Source organism: Ailuropoda melanoleuca, chromosome 8 (assembly GCF_002007445.2).
Source record: "Ailuropoda melanoleuca isolate Jingjing chromosome 8, ASM200744v2, whole genome shotgun sequence".
Classification (NCBI taxonomy): Eukaryota; Metazoa; Chordata; class Mammalia; order Carnivora; family Ursidae; genus Ailuropoda; species Ailuropoda melanoleuca.
Window position 1 is genome coordinate 124,298,277 of NC_048225.1, and position 13,055 is coordinate 124,311,331.

The window sequence follows — 13,055 nt, forward strand, 5'->3', positions numbered from 1 at the left end:
TCTCTCTCTCCCACCCCCAGCTCCATTTGCCAGGAGCCAGGTATTGTGCTGCGAGCTAAAGGCTTCAACACAAGGAGCCAGGGAGACTGGCCGCCAACACCCCGCGAGGAACTGATGTCTCTGCCAACAGTTGACGAGGACTCGAGGGTGTCGAGAGCCACGGGGTGAGGCCGGCAGTGCCCGCCCTGAGAGGTCGGCAACCCCGCACCCGCCCCCCCGCCCCCAGGCCGGGCACTTTGTGAGAGACCCGGACCCAGAGCCACCAGTAGGCTGGGCCTGCATTGCGGCTCCGCAGCGATGGTGAGATAATAAATGCTTACTTTAAGCTGCTAAATTCTGTGATTTGTTGCATAGCGATGGATAACAAATAGCACGGTCCAGTGAAGTCACTGTTTTGCTTAAGTCACTTTGCATTGGCTTCATGTCGCCTACAACTGAGACACTTTTCACTGATAGGAAGGAAGCACTGTCAAAGCTGCCCTGACGATGGGTGTTGCCAGGGGCAGCTGCGTGGTTGGCAGATTGGGCGACAGCGTCATTTCCTTTATCTTGCTGTGGGAAACTGACGTTTAAAAAAAAAAAAAAGGCTCTGCACCCAATGTGGAGCTCGAACTCACAACCCTGAGAGCAAGACCTGAGCTGAAATCAAGTGTCGCACGCTTAACCAACTGAGCCACCTGGGTGCCCCGGGAAGCTGACTTTATAAACAGCTGATGTATAGCGGCTGCTTAAACCATAACCTGCTGATGTCCTGAGATTCGGATTATGTGTGTTTAGGCTGTAGCGGGAGAGGACCTGGAAAGAAAACTTCAGGAAAGCAGAGTGGGTGGTTTCAGGGGACATTCAGTGAGTGCGTGTCAGGTGCTAGACCCTCCCCTAACACGTGACACGCATGGACTCATGTAGTCCACACAACAGCTTTATGAGATAGGTATTTTTTTTTTAAAGATTTTATTTACTTGACAGAGATAGAGACAGCCAGCGAGACGAGAGAGGGAACACAAGCAGGGGGAGTGGGAGAGGAAGAAGCAGGCTCATAGCCGAGGAGCCTGATGTGGGGCTCGATCCCACAACGCCGGGATCACGCCCTGAGCCGAAGGCAGACGCTTAACCACTGTGCCACCCAGGCGCCCCACAAAATAGGTATTTTTATCACCCCCATTTTATAGATGAGGAAGCCAAGGTACAAAGAGGCTAAGTGGCTTATTCTGAGTTTTATAAATAAGAATTTGAGCCCAGGAAGTCTGGGAGCAGGGAAGGAGGGAACGAGGGGACAGTGAGGATGGCAGGCATCTGCCATCAGAGGGCGTCTTCAGAGTCTGGTCACGGCGTGGCACTGTGCAAGCCTGAGAGTGAGGGCCGCCTTAAATTCCGTGCGGCAGGTGCCTCTCTTGCCACTAGTCCTGGCCCTGTGGCTAGAGCATGGCTGTCTAGAGAGGATTGCAAGACCCGTGGCCAGGAGCAGTTGCCACAGCCCAGGTGAAGGGTCTTATAACCCAGGTGCCATGGACTCGAAGTTTGTGTCCCCCTCCCCCCCAGTTCCTATGTTGAAGTCTTATCTCCAAGGGGATAGTATAGGAGACGGGGCCTTTGGGAGGTGATTAGGTAGTGAGCGTAGAGCCCTCAGGAACAGAATTAGTGTCTTTATGGAAGTGACCCCAGAGTGCTTCCTCGTCCTTCCTGCCATGTGAGGTGAGAGTGAGAAGACACCGGCTATGAAGCAGGAGGTGGGGCCTCACCAGACAGTGAATGTGCTGGTGCCTCGATCCCTCGACCCCCAGCCTCTGCCAGAACTGTCGGAAGTCAAGTCCGGCTGTTTATAAGCCGCCCAGTCCCTGGCATTGCTGTTAGGGCAGCGCGAGCTCACTGAGACATCAGACTAGAGGCAAAGAGCATCTAGCAGGTGTTTTTTTTTTTAATTTGATATACATATAGTATATCAATAGTTTCAGAGGTAGTGTTCAGTAATTCGTCAGTTGCGTATAACGTCCACTGCTCATCACATCATGTGCCCTCCTTAATGCCCATCTCCCACCTAGCAAGAGAGGAAACACAAGCAGGGGGAGTGGGAGAGGGAGAAGCAGGCTTCCCACTGAGCAGGGAGCTTGATGTGGGGCTTGATGTGGGCGTCGATCCCAGGACCCTGGGATCATGACCTGAGCTGAAGGGAGATGCTTAACGACTGAGCCACCCAGGCGCCCCCTTGCAAGTATTTTTAAGCTGGGGTGCAATGTTTTTCAAGGACCCGTTTGGAAGCTTACTCCAGCAGCAGAGGGGAGGGGATGGAAGGGATGGGACTGTGATAAGAGGACAGGTAGGGGGCTTTTAAGGAGCCCAGGTAAAAGCACGAGAGCAGCCATACTCTGCGTGGGAGAAGATGACAAAGGGGAGACAGTTCGAAGACACCCATGATGATAAAAATCATTGCTAACGTTTATTGAGTAATGACTATGAGTGACACTTTGCACTTTACATATTTTTTTTTTTAATCCTCAAGCCAACCTTATTGGGTTTGTACTCTTATTATTCTCATTTTAGTGATGAAGAAACTGAAGGTAAAAGTCACTGGAATAACCTTCTTGGCGGTGGCGAACACTGGGGGACAGTCTTGTGACACATAGAATCAAACTGAATTATTAGGATTTAAGTACAGTAAAAACCTAAAAGAATATGAATTTTGATGTAATGCAGTTGGCAAATGGGTCCTGGACTCACCCGGTCCCTGTCTTCAAACAGTGAAGGCTGTTAGTCTCCTCGAGCCATGGATGCAAAGGCATCTGGTGCTGGGAACCAGGGAGGAGGCAGGAGGAGTCTGGCATTTCCGGTTTCTCCGTGTCCTTGGTCCAGGCCAGCAAATGTGGGCAAATGATGGGAAAATTTCTGGAATTCCTTCTGCTGTCCCGGAAGTCCAGCCAGGCACCAGTATAAGCCCCAGAATCAGTCATCTACTGGGTATTGCCCCCAGGGAGCATCAAAGCCCAGCTTGGGCTGCAGTCCAGATCCTGCAGGCACGGTCCAAGTTCCGCTGCATAGACTCACCACCAGCCCATTTTGCAATTACGATGACCTTGCATTTTCCACAATTGTATTTTTTTGACTTCACTTTTCATATTGTGTGGGGGGTTTAATGTGTTTATACTCCTGCAGATCAGAAGAATATAGAAAAAATACAGAATTTTGACAAGTTTAAAGCTTTTTATACCTAAATGGAAAGATTATTAAATATCTTAAGAGCTAAAAGAAATGCAACCTCAAATCAAGTGCCATAGCTATAGTAAAGCAAAGAAAGAATTAGGTGATAAAACAGCGTGGCAAGTTGAATAGAGGACACAGGCTATGAGACCAGCCTTTTCTTTTCTTCCTTTAGATTTCTTTATTTATTTGAGAGAGGGAGAGCATGCATGCACAAGAATGAGTGAGTGTGGGGAGCAGCAGAGGGAGAAAATCTTCAAGCCGGCTCTCTGCTGAGCGAGGAGCCTGAGGCAGGGCTCCATCCCACAGCCATGAGATCGTGCCCTGAGCCAAAACCAAGAGTTGGACGCTTCCCGGACTGAGCCACCCAGGCACCTGAGACCAGCCTTTTAGAGGACGTCAACAAAGCAGGTAAAGGGACCTGGGTGGGTACCAACAGTTGATGTCTCAGTGATGTTTCTGGTCATTAAGCAACCTTAGTTGATGGGGCAGGTGCCCCAGAAAATAGCTGGGGTCGAGATGACATAACTGTGTCCTTTATGAACCTTTCAGTTCCAGAAAGATAAGGAATTCAGGGTAGGCACGTTCAAGATATCAGGTAGTACTTTTTGTTTTCATGTATGTATTATTTGAGACATCTAGCTTATTAAAGCAATAGTTCTTGGTTCTGATTTGAACTATGTATTTGAATAATCGATTTGCATTTGTAATTTTATTTTTTTAATTAATACATTTTTATTGAAGTACAGTTGGCACACAATGTTACATGAGTGTCGGGCGTACAACATCACGATTGGACAAGTCTATACGTTATGCTTACCGCACATGCAGTGGACATTTGTCACCACACAGGGCTATTACAGTTGAATCTAAGTCTGTATGAAGTATTGAATATTGGAAGACAACTTAAGAATTACCCTACTTATAAGCTTAGTGTACTAGATTTACAAGCCTTCCTTAAGTATTTGGTCTTATTTATTGATTCCAATACTTTATCCAAGGTGGGTGGGGGATGGGGGCAACAGGTGGTGGGGATGAAGGTGTGCACCTGCTATGATGCATGGAGTACTGGGTGACCGTAGTGTGCACCTGAAACTAACATAACCCTGTATGTTAACTCTCCTGGAACAAAAATAATGGTACTAAAAATATATTTATATCTTTAAAAAAATAAGCAGAAGAGCTTTATCATAAAATCTGTTTTCAACTCTGAAAAAAAAGAAAGTACTTTAAAAGTACTTTAAAAACTAAGTATACTACATTCAATAGTGAGATTTAAAGTCCTTAAAGGAATTGATTCATAAATTTGTAAAGTGAGTCAAATATTACCGATAGCCACCCAAAAGGAGGTGAAGGGCTGCCATATTGGTAAATGGAATGATTTACAAGCTGAACTGCCCTTAAGGCTGGCCAAGGTTTTTTGTTTTTTGTTTTTTTTTAAAGATTTTATTTATTTATTTGACAGAGATAGAGACAGCTAGCGAGAGAGGGAACACAAGTAGGGGGAGTGGGAGAGGAAGAAGCAGGCTCATAGCAGAGGAGCCTGATGTGGGGCTCGAACCCATAACGCCGGGATCACGCCCTGAGCCGAAGGCAGGCGCTCAACTGCTGTGCCACCCAGGCGCCCCTGGCCAAGGTTTTTAATTCGTTTGTTTGTTTTCGGTAAACTGAATATGAATTACTAAAAGCAATATAGCTTATGGATAATTTTTTTATGCAAAAAAACCACCTTCAAGGAAATAAATAATAATGGGGAAGTCTTATTTCCTGGGAAGTAGTTTGCTAAGATCGTAAGTAAGCAGGATTCAAATCAGAAAGCTTCGTATCCACCCCACTGTACCCAGCCCTGAGGCGAAACCACTCCGCATTACTTTGTTTTTCCATCGACATGATTTTCTTTCCTACTATCCTGTGACCAGCATGGTTGCCGAGACTTCCTTTCATCTCTGCATGCCCAGGCCCCGGGCTCATGTGTTATGGTGAATAAATGAGTGAGGAGAACTCAGTGAGAATAGTATCCAGAAGTCCAGGAGAGGAGAGAATTTCGAACAGGGAGGGTCCCAGGGTCAAATTTAACTGATGGTCCTTTAAGATAAAGACCAAAGGGTCTATAGGCTGTGACCAAAGGGAGGTGATTGGCAGCCTTCTTAAAAGAAANTTTTTGATTTCAGCTCAGGTCATGGTCTCAGGGTCGTAAGATTGAGCCCCACGTGGAGTCTACTTCAGATTCTCTCTCTCTCTTTGCCCGCCCCCCCAAATAAATACATAAAATCATAACAAATAAATAAATAAATACATGATAAAAATCCACAGAAGCTCTCTGGAACTCACCATAGACATGCAACTTAAATTCCTTGTCAGTGGTGAATTTAGAAGTCTTCCAGTTTATCTGGGCTTTGTAGGATCCTGCATCTTCCAAAGTCAGGTTGCTGAGAGACAAGGAGTAACTGTTCAAGCTGATGGTTAGTCGGTCCCGGTAGCTTTTGGCCGTAACGAAAATCTTTCTTTCTGCAGTCGCTAAAGCAAGAGCACCTTGGGGACCATTCCAGGCAACGTGCTCAAACTCTGTGTCTACTGAAATGTTCAGGGGGAAAGTCACCGAGCCTCCTAGAATCCCGGGCACCACTGTTGGGGTTGAGTCCTTTCCAGAGGCTCCTGGCCCTGCAGAGACAAAGGAAGGACTTGGAGGAACAGCTGGACTCCTCAAGTCAGCCTTCATTCATTCAATAAAAACATACTTGGAAAAAAAATGTCAGATGTTGAGAAATGAAATGAAATTCTTGCCCTCCTTCCTCTAGGCTTGTTGCCCAGCAGAATCATTCATTCATTCCCTCACTTACAAAACACGCTATCGCACAATCCCATCTACAATAATCAGTAAAACAGACTTTCTAGGTTTCTGTCCCAACGAGGAAATTAGCCTGGTGACTTGGGGTGAATTTTTGAAATTCTCTGAGGATCCGTTTACTCATCTATAAGACAGAAATGTTCACACCTATGCTATCCTCCTTTAGGGATATGATAGAGATGGAATAAGAAGAGGTTGCAATAAATCATAAAGAACGAAAGAAGTAAAAAAGGAGCATCTTTTAAGAAATGAGTTGAGTTGATGGATGGCTACCAGGGTGGATTGATGGACAGGTGTGTGAGAAGGCAAGTGAAGTGAAAGTAATGGTAGAACCAGGGTGGGAAGCACATGAGTGTTAGTGCAAAATTCTTTCAAGTTTTCTCTGTGTTCAAGAATTTTCATAATAAAATGTCGGCAACAAAAGGAGCATTTCTCATCTCTATCTCACTCTTCCTTTCCCTCATTGTCCAGAGGATCTCAGACTGGCTTTGCCTTGGCCAGGGAAATCTGGTCTGTCCTTAGGAACAAGGTTTGGGGTTGGGAATAGTTGGAATATAGTAGCACGGATACTGCTCCTGATTTCTTCATCTCGGGAAAGACCAAGATCCCTGATAAACATTGTTACCATGGCTTCCACAGGCCCAGCATTGGTCCAAGGCAGTTCCTTTCCTTGCAGGGGCCCTGTGAGCGTCTGCTGGGTGACCCCAGCCTGGATTCCCAGATTCAAGGGCTTCTGAGGCTCTGGAGAGTCCTCTGAAAATTCCAGATCAAATCAGATGGGTTCAGGACCCAGATTACTCCAGGAATCTGGGTGGAAAATTAAGTAAAAAATGTTAAAGAGAGAGGAAAAACCAAAGTACAGCCTGGAGGGCTGGAAAGAGGCTGAAGTATGCTCTGAAGGCCCAAAGGGTACAGAGTTATGCAGACACATAGAAGAGACACCTAGATTGCTGCAGATTGGTGTAGGGCCGGGGACCAGGGGGTGATTCTCCATCCATATCAGCCAAGCACTTGGACCTTGTAGAGAGGCAGCTAGGAGGACGCAGGGCTAGAGACCACGGATAAGCTAGGCTAGGTCAGTTCAGGTGAATTCTGGGGGCAGTCAGAAAGCAGAAACTGGGTTGGTGCAATGCTGGTTTGAAGTTACCTGAAGGAGAGCTCTTCCCATCTGGAAGATACTGTTTATGATTACTAGGACATATTAGCACTTTGTAGAAATTACCTCATTCAATCCTCAAAATTATCTGAAAATTAGCCCCCGTTTACAGATGAGGAGCTAAAATTTCGAGAGTTTTAGCCGCTTGTTGAGATGAGAGGGGTGGTCAGCTGCAGAGCCCAGATTCCATGTACGTGATGCCCCAGAATGTGAAGGCCAAGAGCGCTGACCACCGTTCATCCTAGGAGCCCAGAAAGTCCTGAGTCTTGGCTGGGCACATATGACTGCACCCATCTCTCCTAACATCAAAGATAAGCAAAGGCGCACAGAGTGTCAGCAAGGGGAGCGGGGTGTGGTTCCTATGGGTCAAATCCTGTTATTGTTGCAGCAAACAACGCTACGTGACTCCCGGTATAGTGACAGGAGTCCCAGGTAACAGCCCTCTTATTTTGAACGACTTGGCAAATAATAAAAGGGTGTTCAATGATTGTGATAACTGAATTTGCCTTCCCCACCTTTAATAGTTTCCAAATAATGCACTTAGTGATTATTATAACACTCAGCTTCCACCAACTATGTGCCAAGAGCTTGCTTACAGATACCATTTTTAATCTATAAGAGAACCTTGCATGATACATCTCACTAATCACATTCTACATTTAAGAAACAGAGGCTCACACAGCTAGGAAATAATGGAGCAAAGATTTAATTTCAAATGTTTCTGATACTTGTAGGGGCAGAGGACAGACTGCTCCAAGGTGGGCCACTTTGACATGAAGATTATCCTGAGCTGCAGGCAATCGAGACCCTGTGGGCTCAAGAGAAACATTTGCCCCTCCCTTAACCACACAGAAGAATCTGAATTGGGGGTCTTTCCCAGAATAAGGGTTACGAGCAGAGATGAATTTTATCTGAGTGTCACATCTATACGGCAGGGCAAACATCTAATTACCAAACTGCTCTTCTCCGCAGTGCCTGTGAACTACACTCCTTCCCTCTGAAGTCCCAGACCCCTGCCCCCTTCTCCTTAGTTTGGGATGACACAGACACCTCATTTTGCCTAATGGTCTTTGGAATTCCCATGTCTGTGTGGATTCCCCATATAGATGCTATTAAATTTGATTTTTTCTTGTTAATACGTCTCATGTCAATTTGATTCTTAGTCCAGCTAGAAGGACCTTGAAGGCGTCAGGAATTCTTGTTCCCCAAAAAGAGATGGGACATTCTTGCTCCTTGACATACTGAAGTGGAAGGACTTTTCATCCTACTGCCTCCGAAGTTCCTGAAACCACTACTTGGAGACACAAAAGCATCAAAGAAACTCTCTGCTAGACCCAAACAGAGAAGTTTGAGGTCATCCCCAATCGGTGGAGCTAGACAGAGGGAGATGCTGCTTTGCCTTGAAATTTGCTTGTTGGTCATCTGAGGCTTGGGTGACATTAGACTGGCAAACTTCAGGTTTATCTAACACAGCCAGGAAGCACCCCAAGAGTTGAGTTGGGGGTGGATATAAGGAGCCATGATGCTTGTAATGTTTTCATGGTGAGCAAAGATGAGATGGAAAATGAAAAGAGATCAAACTGGAACCCAGCCCCGGAGTCTAGGCCCCGCCCCCATACATGCATCTCAGAGTTCTTCTAGAGCTCCCCTCACTGCCCACCCCTCCCACTCCCACTGCTCTCAGGTCCCTAGGCTACAGTGCTATCCTCCAAGGTCCTGGAGAAAACAGGATTCCCAGAGGGACAGTAGATGTCACTATCCCTGCTGGCTGAAACCCTCCCTGGGGTACTGAGTCAGCTCTGCCCACTGGCCATGCTGCTGAGAGACGTTTCCCAGAAACTAGCAGGACTTGGGCCTTGATGGGGAGGTAGGATGTGGAGAGAAAAGGGCATTCAGAGAGAAGCCACCTAGCCCAGGGCCTGACCATCTCCAGATCCCCAGGGAAGCCTGCAGTTCGGGATATATGATAAACGTGGCAGGATGTAGAAAGAAGCTCCAGCAGTTCTGTGTCCCTAAGAAAGGGGGTGGCTTGTCATCAGAATTTCCCCCTACCTGCGGATTTTATCCACATTATACAGGGAACAAATGCATCCCTCGGCATTTCTTAGCAGGAAAACATCAGAGTGAGAGGAACGTCGTCTGAGCCCAGAGCTCCTTGAGACGGGGGCTAGAATGACACCTGCTCACGGAGAGTGACTACGCACACGCTCACACACACAGACACATACAGGAATTAGGTGGAAACTGCAGAAGAATTACCACAAGGAGAGGAGTCTCCTGATTTTACCAATAAGAACCCGAGCAAACAACGTCACCAGCCCCGGAGGGAGACCACTAGCAAGCGGTGGTGGCCATAACGGGGACTTACCTGTGAGCAGAAGGAGGAGACAGGTCCAGAGAAAGGAAGAGAACATGCGTGGCTGGGTCTTCTGTGGTTTATTGGAGAAGGGCCGTGGAGCCCTGTCATCGGGGTGTCGCCTCGGGCCTGCCATGATGGCCTGCTTTTGGATCTCCGGCTGAAAGAGGAAGCACTTACCACAGACTCCTGCGTGTGCGGCTGTGCGTCTCAGGAAGGGCGGTGTGTATCTGGCATCACAGGCTCCTCCCCCTTGCTCAGGCTGGGGCGGGGGGGTCCCAAGATCGAGAGTCGCCCGCTCTACCTACTGAGCCAGCCAGGTGCCCCTCTCATGGCCTCTTCTCGAGTGTGGGGTGGCTGTCATGGCTTGCTGCTGCCCGGTAGAATGTGGCAGCAGTGACAAGCTGTCACTTCTGAGATTAGGTGACAAAAGCTTGTGTCTTCCATCTCGGTGTGTCTCTCTCTCCCACCCCCAGCTCCATTTGCCAGGAGCCAGGTATTGTGCTGCGAGCTAAAGGCTTCAACACAAGGAGCCAGGGAGACTGGCCGCCAACACCCCGCGAGGAACTGATGTCTCTGCCAACAGTTGACGAGGACTCGAGGGTGTCGAGAGCCACGGGGTGAGGCCGGCAGTGCCCGCCCTGAGAGGTCGGCAACCCCGCACCCGCCCCCCCGCCCCCAGGCCGGGCACTTTGTGAGAGACCCGGACCCAGAGCCACCAGTAGGCTGGGCCTGCATTGCGGCTCCGCAGCGATGGTGAGATAATAAATGCTTACTTTAAGCTGCTAAATTCTGTGATTTGTTGCATAGCGATGGATAACAAATAGCACGGTCCAGTGAAGTCACTGTTTTGCTTAAGTCACTTTGCATTGGCTTCATGTCGCCTACAACTGAGACACTTTTCACTGATAGGAAGGAAGCACTGTCAAAGCTGCCCTGACGATGGGTGTTGCCAGGGGCAGCTGCGTGGTTGGCAGATTGGGCGACAGCGTCATTTCCTTTATCTTGCTATGGGAAACTGACGTTTAAAAAAAAAAAAAAGGCTCTGCACCCAATGTGGAGCTGGAACTCACAACCCTGAGAGCAAGACCTGAGCTGAAATCAAGTGTCGCACGCTTAACCAACTGAGCCACCTGGGTGCCCCGGGAAGCTGACTTTATAAACAGCTGATGTATAGCGGCTGCTTAAACCATAACCTGCTGATGTCCTGAGATTCGGATTATGTGTGTTTAGGCTGTAGCGGGAGAGGACCTGGAAAGAAAACTTCAGGAAAGCAGAGTGGGTGGTTTCAGGGGACATTCAGTGAGTGCGTGTCAGGTGCTAGACCCTCCCCTAACACGTGACACGCATGGACTCATGTAGTCCACACAACAGCTTTATGAGATAGGTATTTTTTTTTTAAAGATTTTATTTACTTGACAGAGATAGAGACAGCCAGCGAGACGAGAGAGGGAACACAAGCAGGGGGAGTGGGAGAGGAAGAAGCAGGCTCATAGCCGAGGAGCCTGATGTGGGGCTCGCCCACAACGCCGGGATCACGCCCTGAGCCGAAGGCAGACGCTTAACCACTGTGCCACCCAGGCGCCCCACAAAATAGGTATTTTTATCACCCCCATTTTATAGATGAGGAAGCCAAGGTACAAAGAGGCTAAGTGGCTTATTCTGAGTTTTATAAATAAGAATTTGAGCCCAGGAAGTCTGGGAGCAGGGAAGGAGGGAACGAGGGGACAGTGAGGATGGCAGGCATCTGCCATCAGAGGGCGTCTTCAGAGTCTGGTCACGGCGTGGCACTGTGCAAGCCTGAGAGTGAGGGCCGCCTTAAATTCCGTGCGGCAGGTGCCTCTCTTGCCACTAGTCCTGGCCCTGTGGCTAGAGCATGGCTGTCTAGAGAGGATTGCAAGACCCGTGGCCAGGAGCAGTTGCCACAGCCCAGGTGAAGGGTCTTATAACCCAGGTGCCATGGACTCGAAGTTTGTGTCCCCCTCCCCCCCAGTTCCTATGTTGAAGTCTTATCTCCAAGGGGATAGTATAGGAGACGGGGCCTTTGGGAGGTGATTAGGTAGTGAGCGTAGAGCCCTCAGGAACAGAATTAGTGTCTTTATGGAAGTGACCCCAGAGTGCTTCCTCGTCCTTCCTGCCATGTGAGGTGAGAGTGAGAAGACACCGGCTATGAAGCAGGAGGTGGGGCCTCACCAGACAGTGAATGTGCTGGTGCCTCGATCCCTCGACCCCCAGCCTCTGCCAGAACTGTCGGAAGTCAAGTCCGGCTGTTTATAAGCCGCCCAGTCCCTGGCATTGCTGTTAGGGCAGCGCGAGCTCACTGAGACATCAGACTAGAGGCAAAGAGCATCTAGCAGGTGTTTTTTTTTTTAATTTGATATACATATAGTATATCAATAGTTTCAGAGGTAGTGTTCAGTAATTCGTCAGTTGCGTATAACGTCCACTGCTCATCACATCATGTGCCCTCCTTAATGCCCATCTCCCACCTAGCAAGAGAGGAAACACAAGCAGGGGGAGTGGGAGAGGGAGAAGCAGGCTTCCCACTGAGCAGGGAGCTTGATGTGGGGCTTGATGTGGGCGTCGATCCCAGGACCCTGGGATCATGACCTGAGCTGAAGGGAGATGCTTAACGACTGAGCCACCCAGGCGCCCCCTTGCAAGTATTTTTAAGCTGGGGTGCAATGTTTTTCAAGGACCCGTTTGGAAGCTTACTCCAGCAGCAGAGGGGAGGGGATGGAAGGGATGGGACTGTGATAAGAGGACAGGTAGGGGGCTTTTAAGGAGCCCAGGTAAAAGCACGAGAGCAGCCATACTCTGCGTGGGAGAAGATGACAAAGGGGAGACAGTTCGAAGACACCCATGATGATAAAAATCATTGCTAACGTTTATTGAGTAATGACTATGAGTGACACTTTGCACTTTACATATTTTTTTTTTTAATCCTCAAGCCAACCTTATTGGGTTTGTACTCTTATTATTCTCATTTTAGTGATGAAGAAACTGAAGGTAAAAGTCACTGGAATAACCTTCTTGGTGGTGGCGAACACTGGGGGACAGTCTTGTGACACATAGAATCAAACTGAATTATTAGGATTTAAGTACAGTAAAAACCTAAAAGAATATGAATTTTGATGTAATGCAGTTGGCAAATGGGTCCTGGACTCACCCGGTCCCTGTCTTCAAACAGTGAAGGCTGTTAGTCTCCTCGAGCCATGGATGCAAAGGCATCTGGTGCTGGGAACCAGGGAGGAGGCAGGAGGAGTCTGGCATTTCCGGTTTCTCCGTGTCCTTGGTCCAGGCCAGCAAATGTGGGCAAATGATGGGAAAATTTCTGGAATTCCTTCTGCTGTCCCGGAAGTCCAGCCAGGCACCAGTATAAGCCCCAGAATCAGTCATCTACTGGGTATTGCCCCCAGGGAGCATCAAAGCCCAGCTTGGGCTGCAGTCCAGATCCTGCAGGCACGGTCCAAGTTCCGCTGCATAGACTCACCACCAGCCCA

At 48.4% G+C, this 13,055-nt stretch overlaps 1 protein-coding gene across 2 annotated transcripts in view; it reads right to left on the reverse strand.

Moving 5' to 3' along the window:
- LY9 (lymphocyte antigen 9) overlaps positions 1 to 10,031 on the reverse strand; it is a 46,578-nt gene extending 36,547 nt beyond the window's left edge. For both annotated transcript variants that reach the window (XM_011236671.3, XM_011236670.3), the window contains exons 1-2: positions 9,565 to 10,031; positions 5,524 to 5,853 (exon numbers count right to left, since the gene is read on the reverse strand). In XM_011236671.3, the coding sequence (XP_011234973.2) occupies positions 5,524 to 5,853; positions 9,565 to 9,688 (454 nt within the window). In that variant the 5' untranslated portion in view covers positions 9,689 to 10,031. The remainder of the gene's footprint in view (positions 1 to 5,523; positions 5,854 to 9,564) is intronic.
- Positions 10,032 to 13,055: the final 3,024 nt, after the last annotated feature.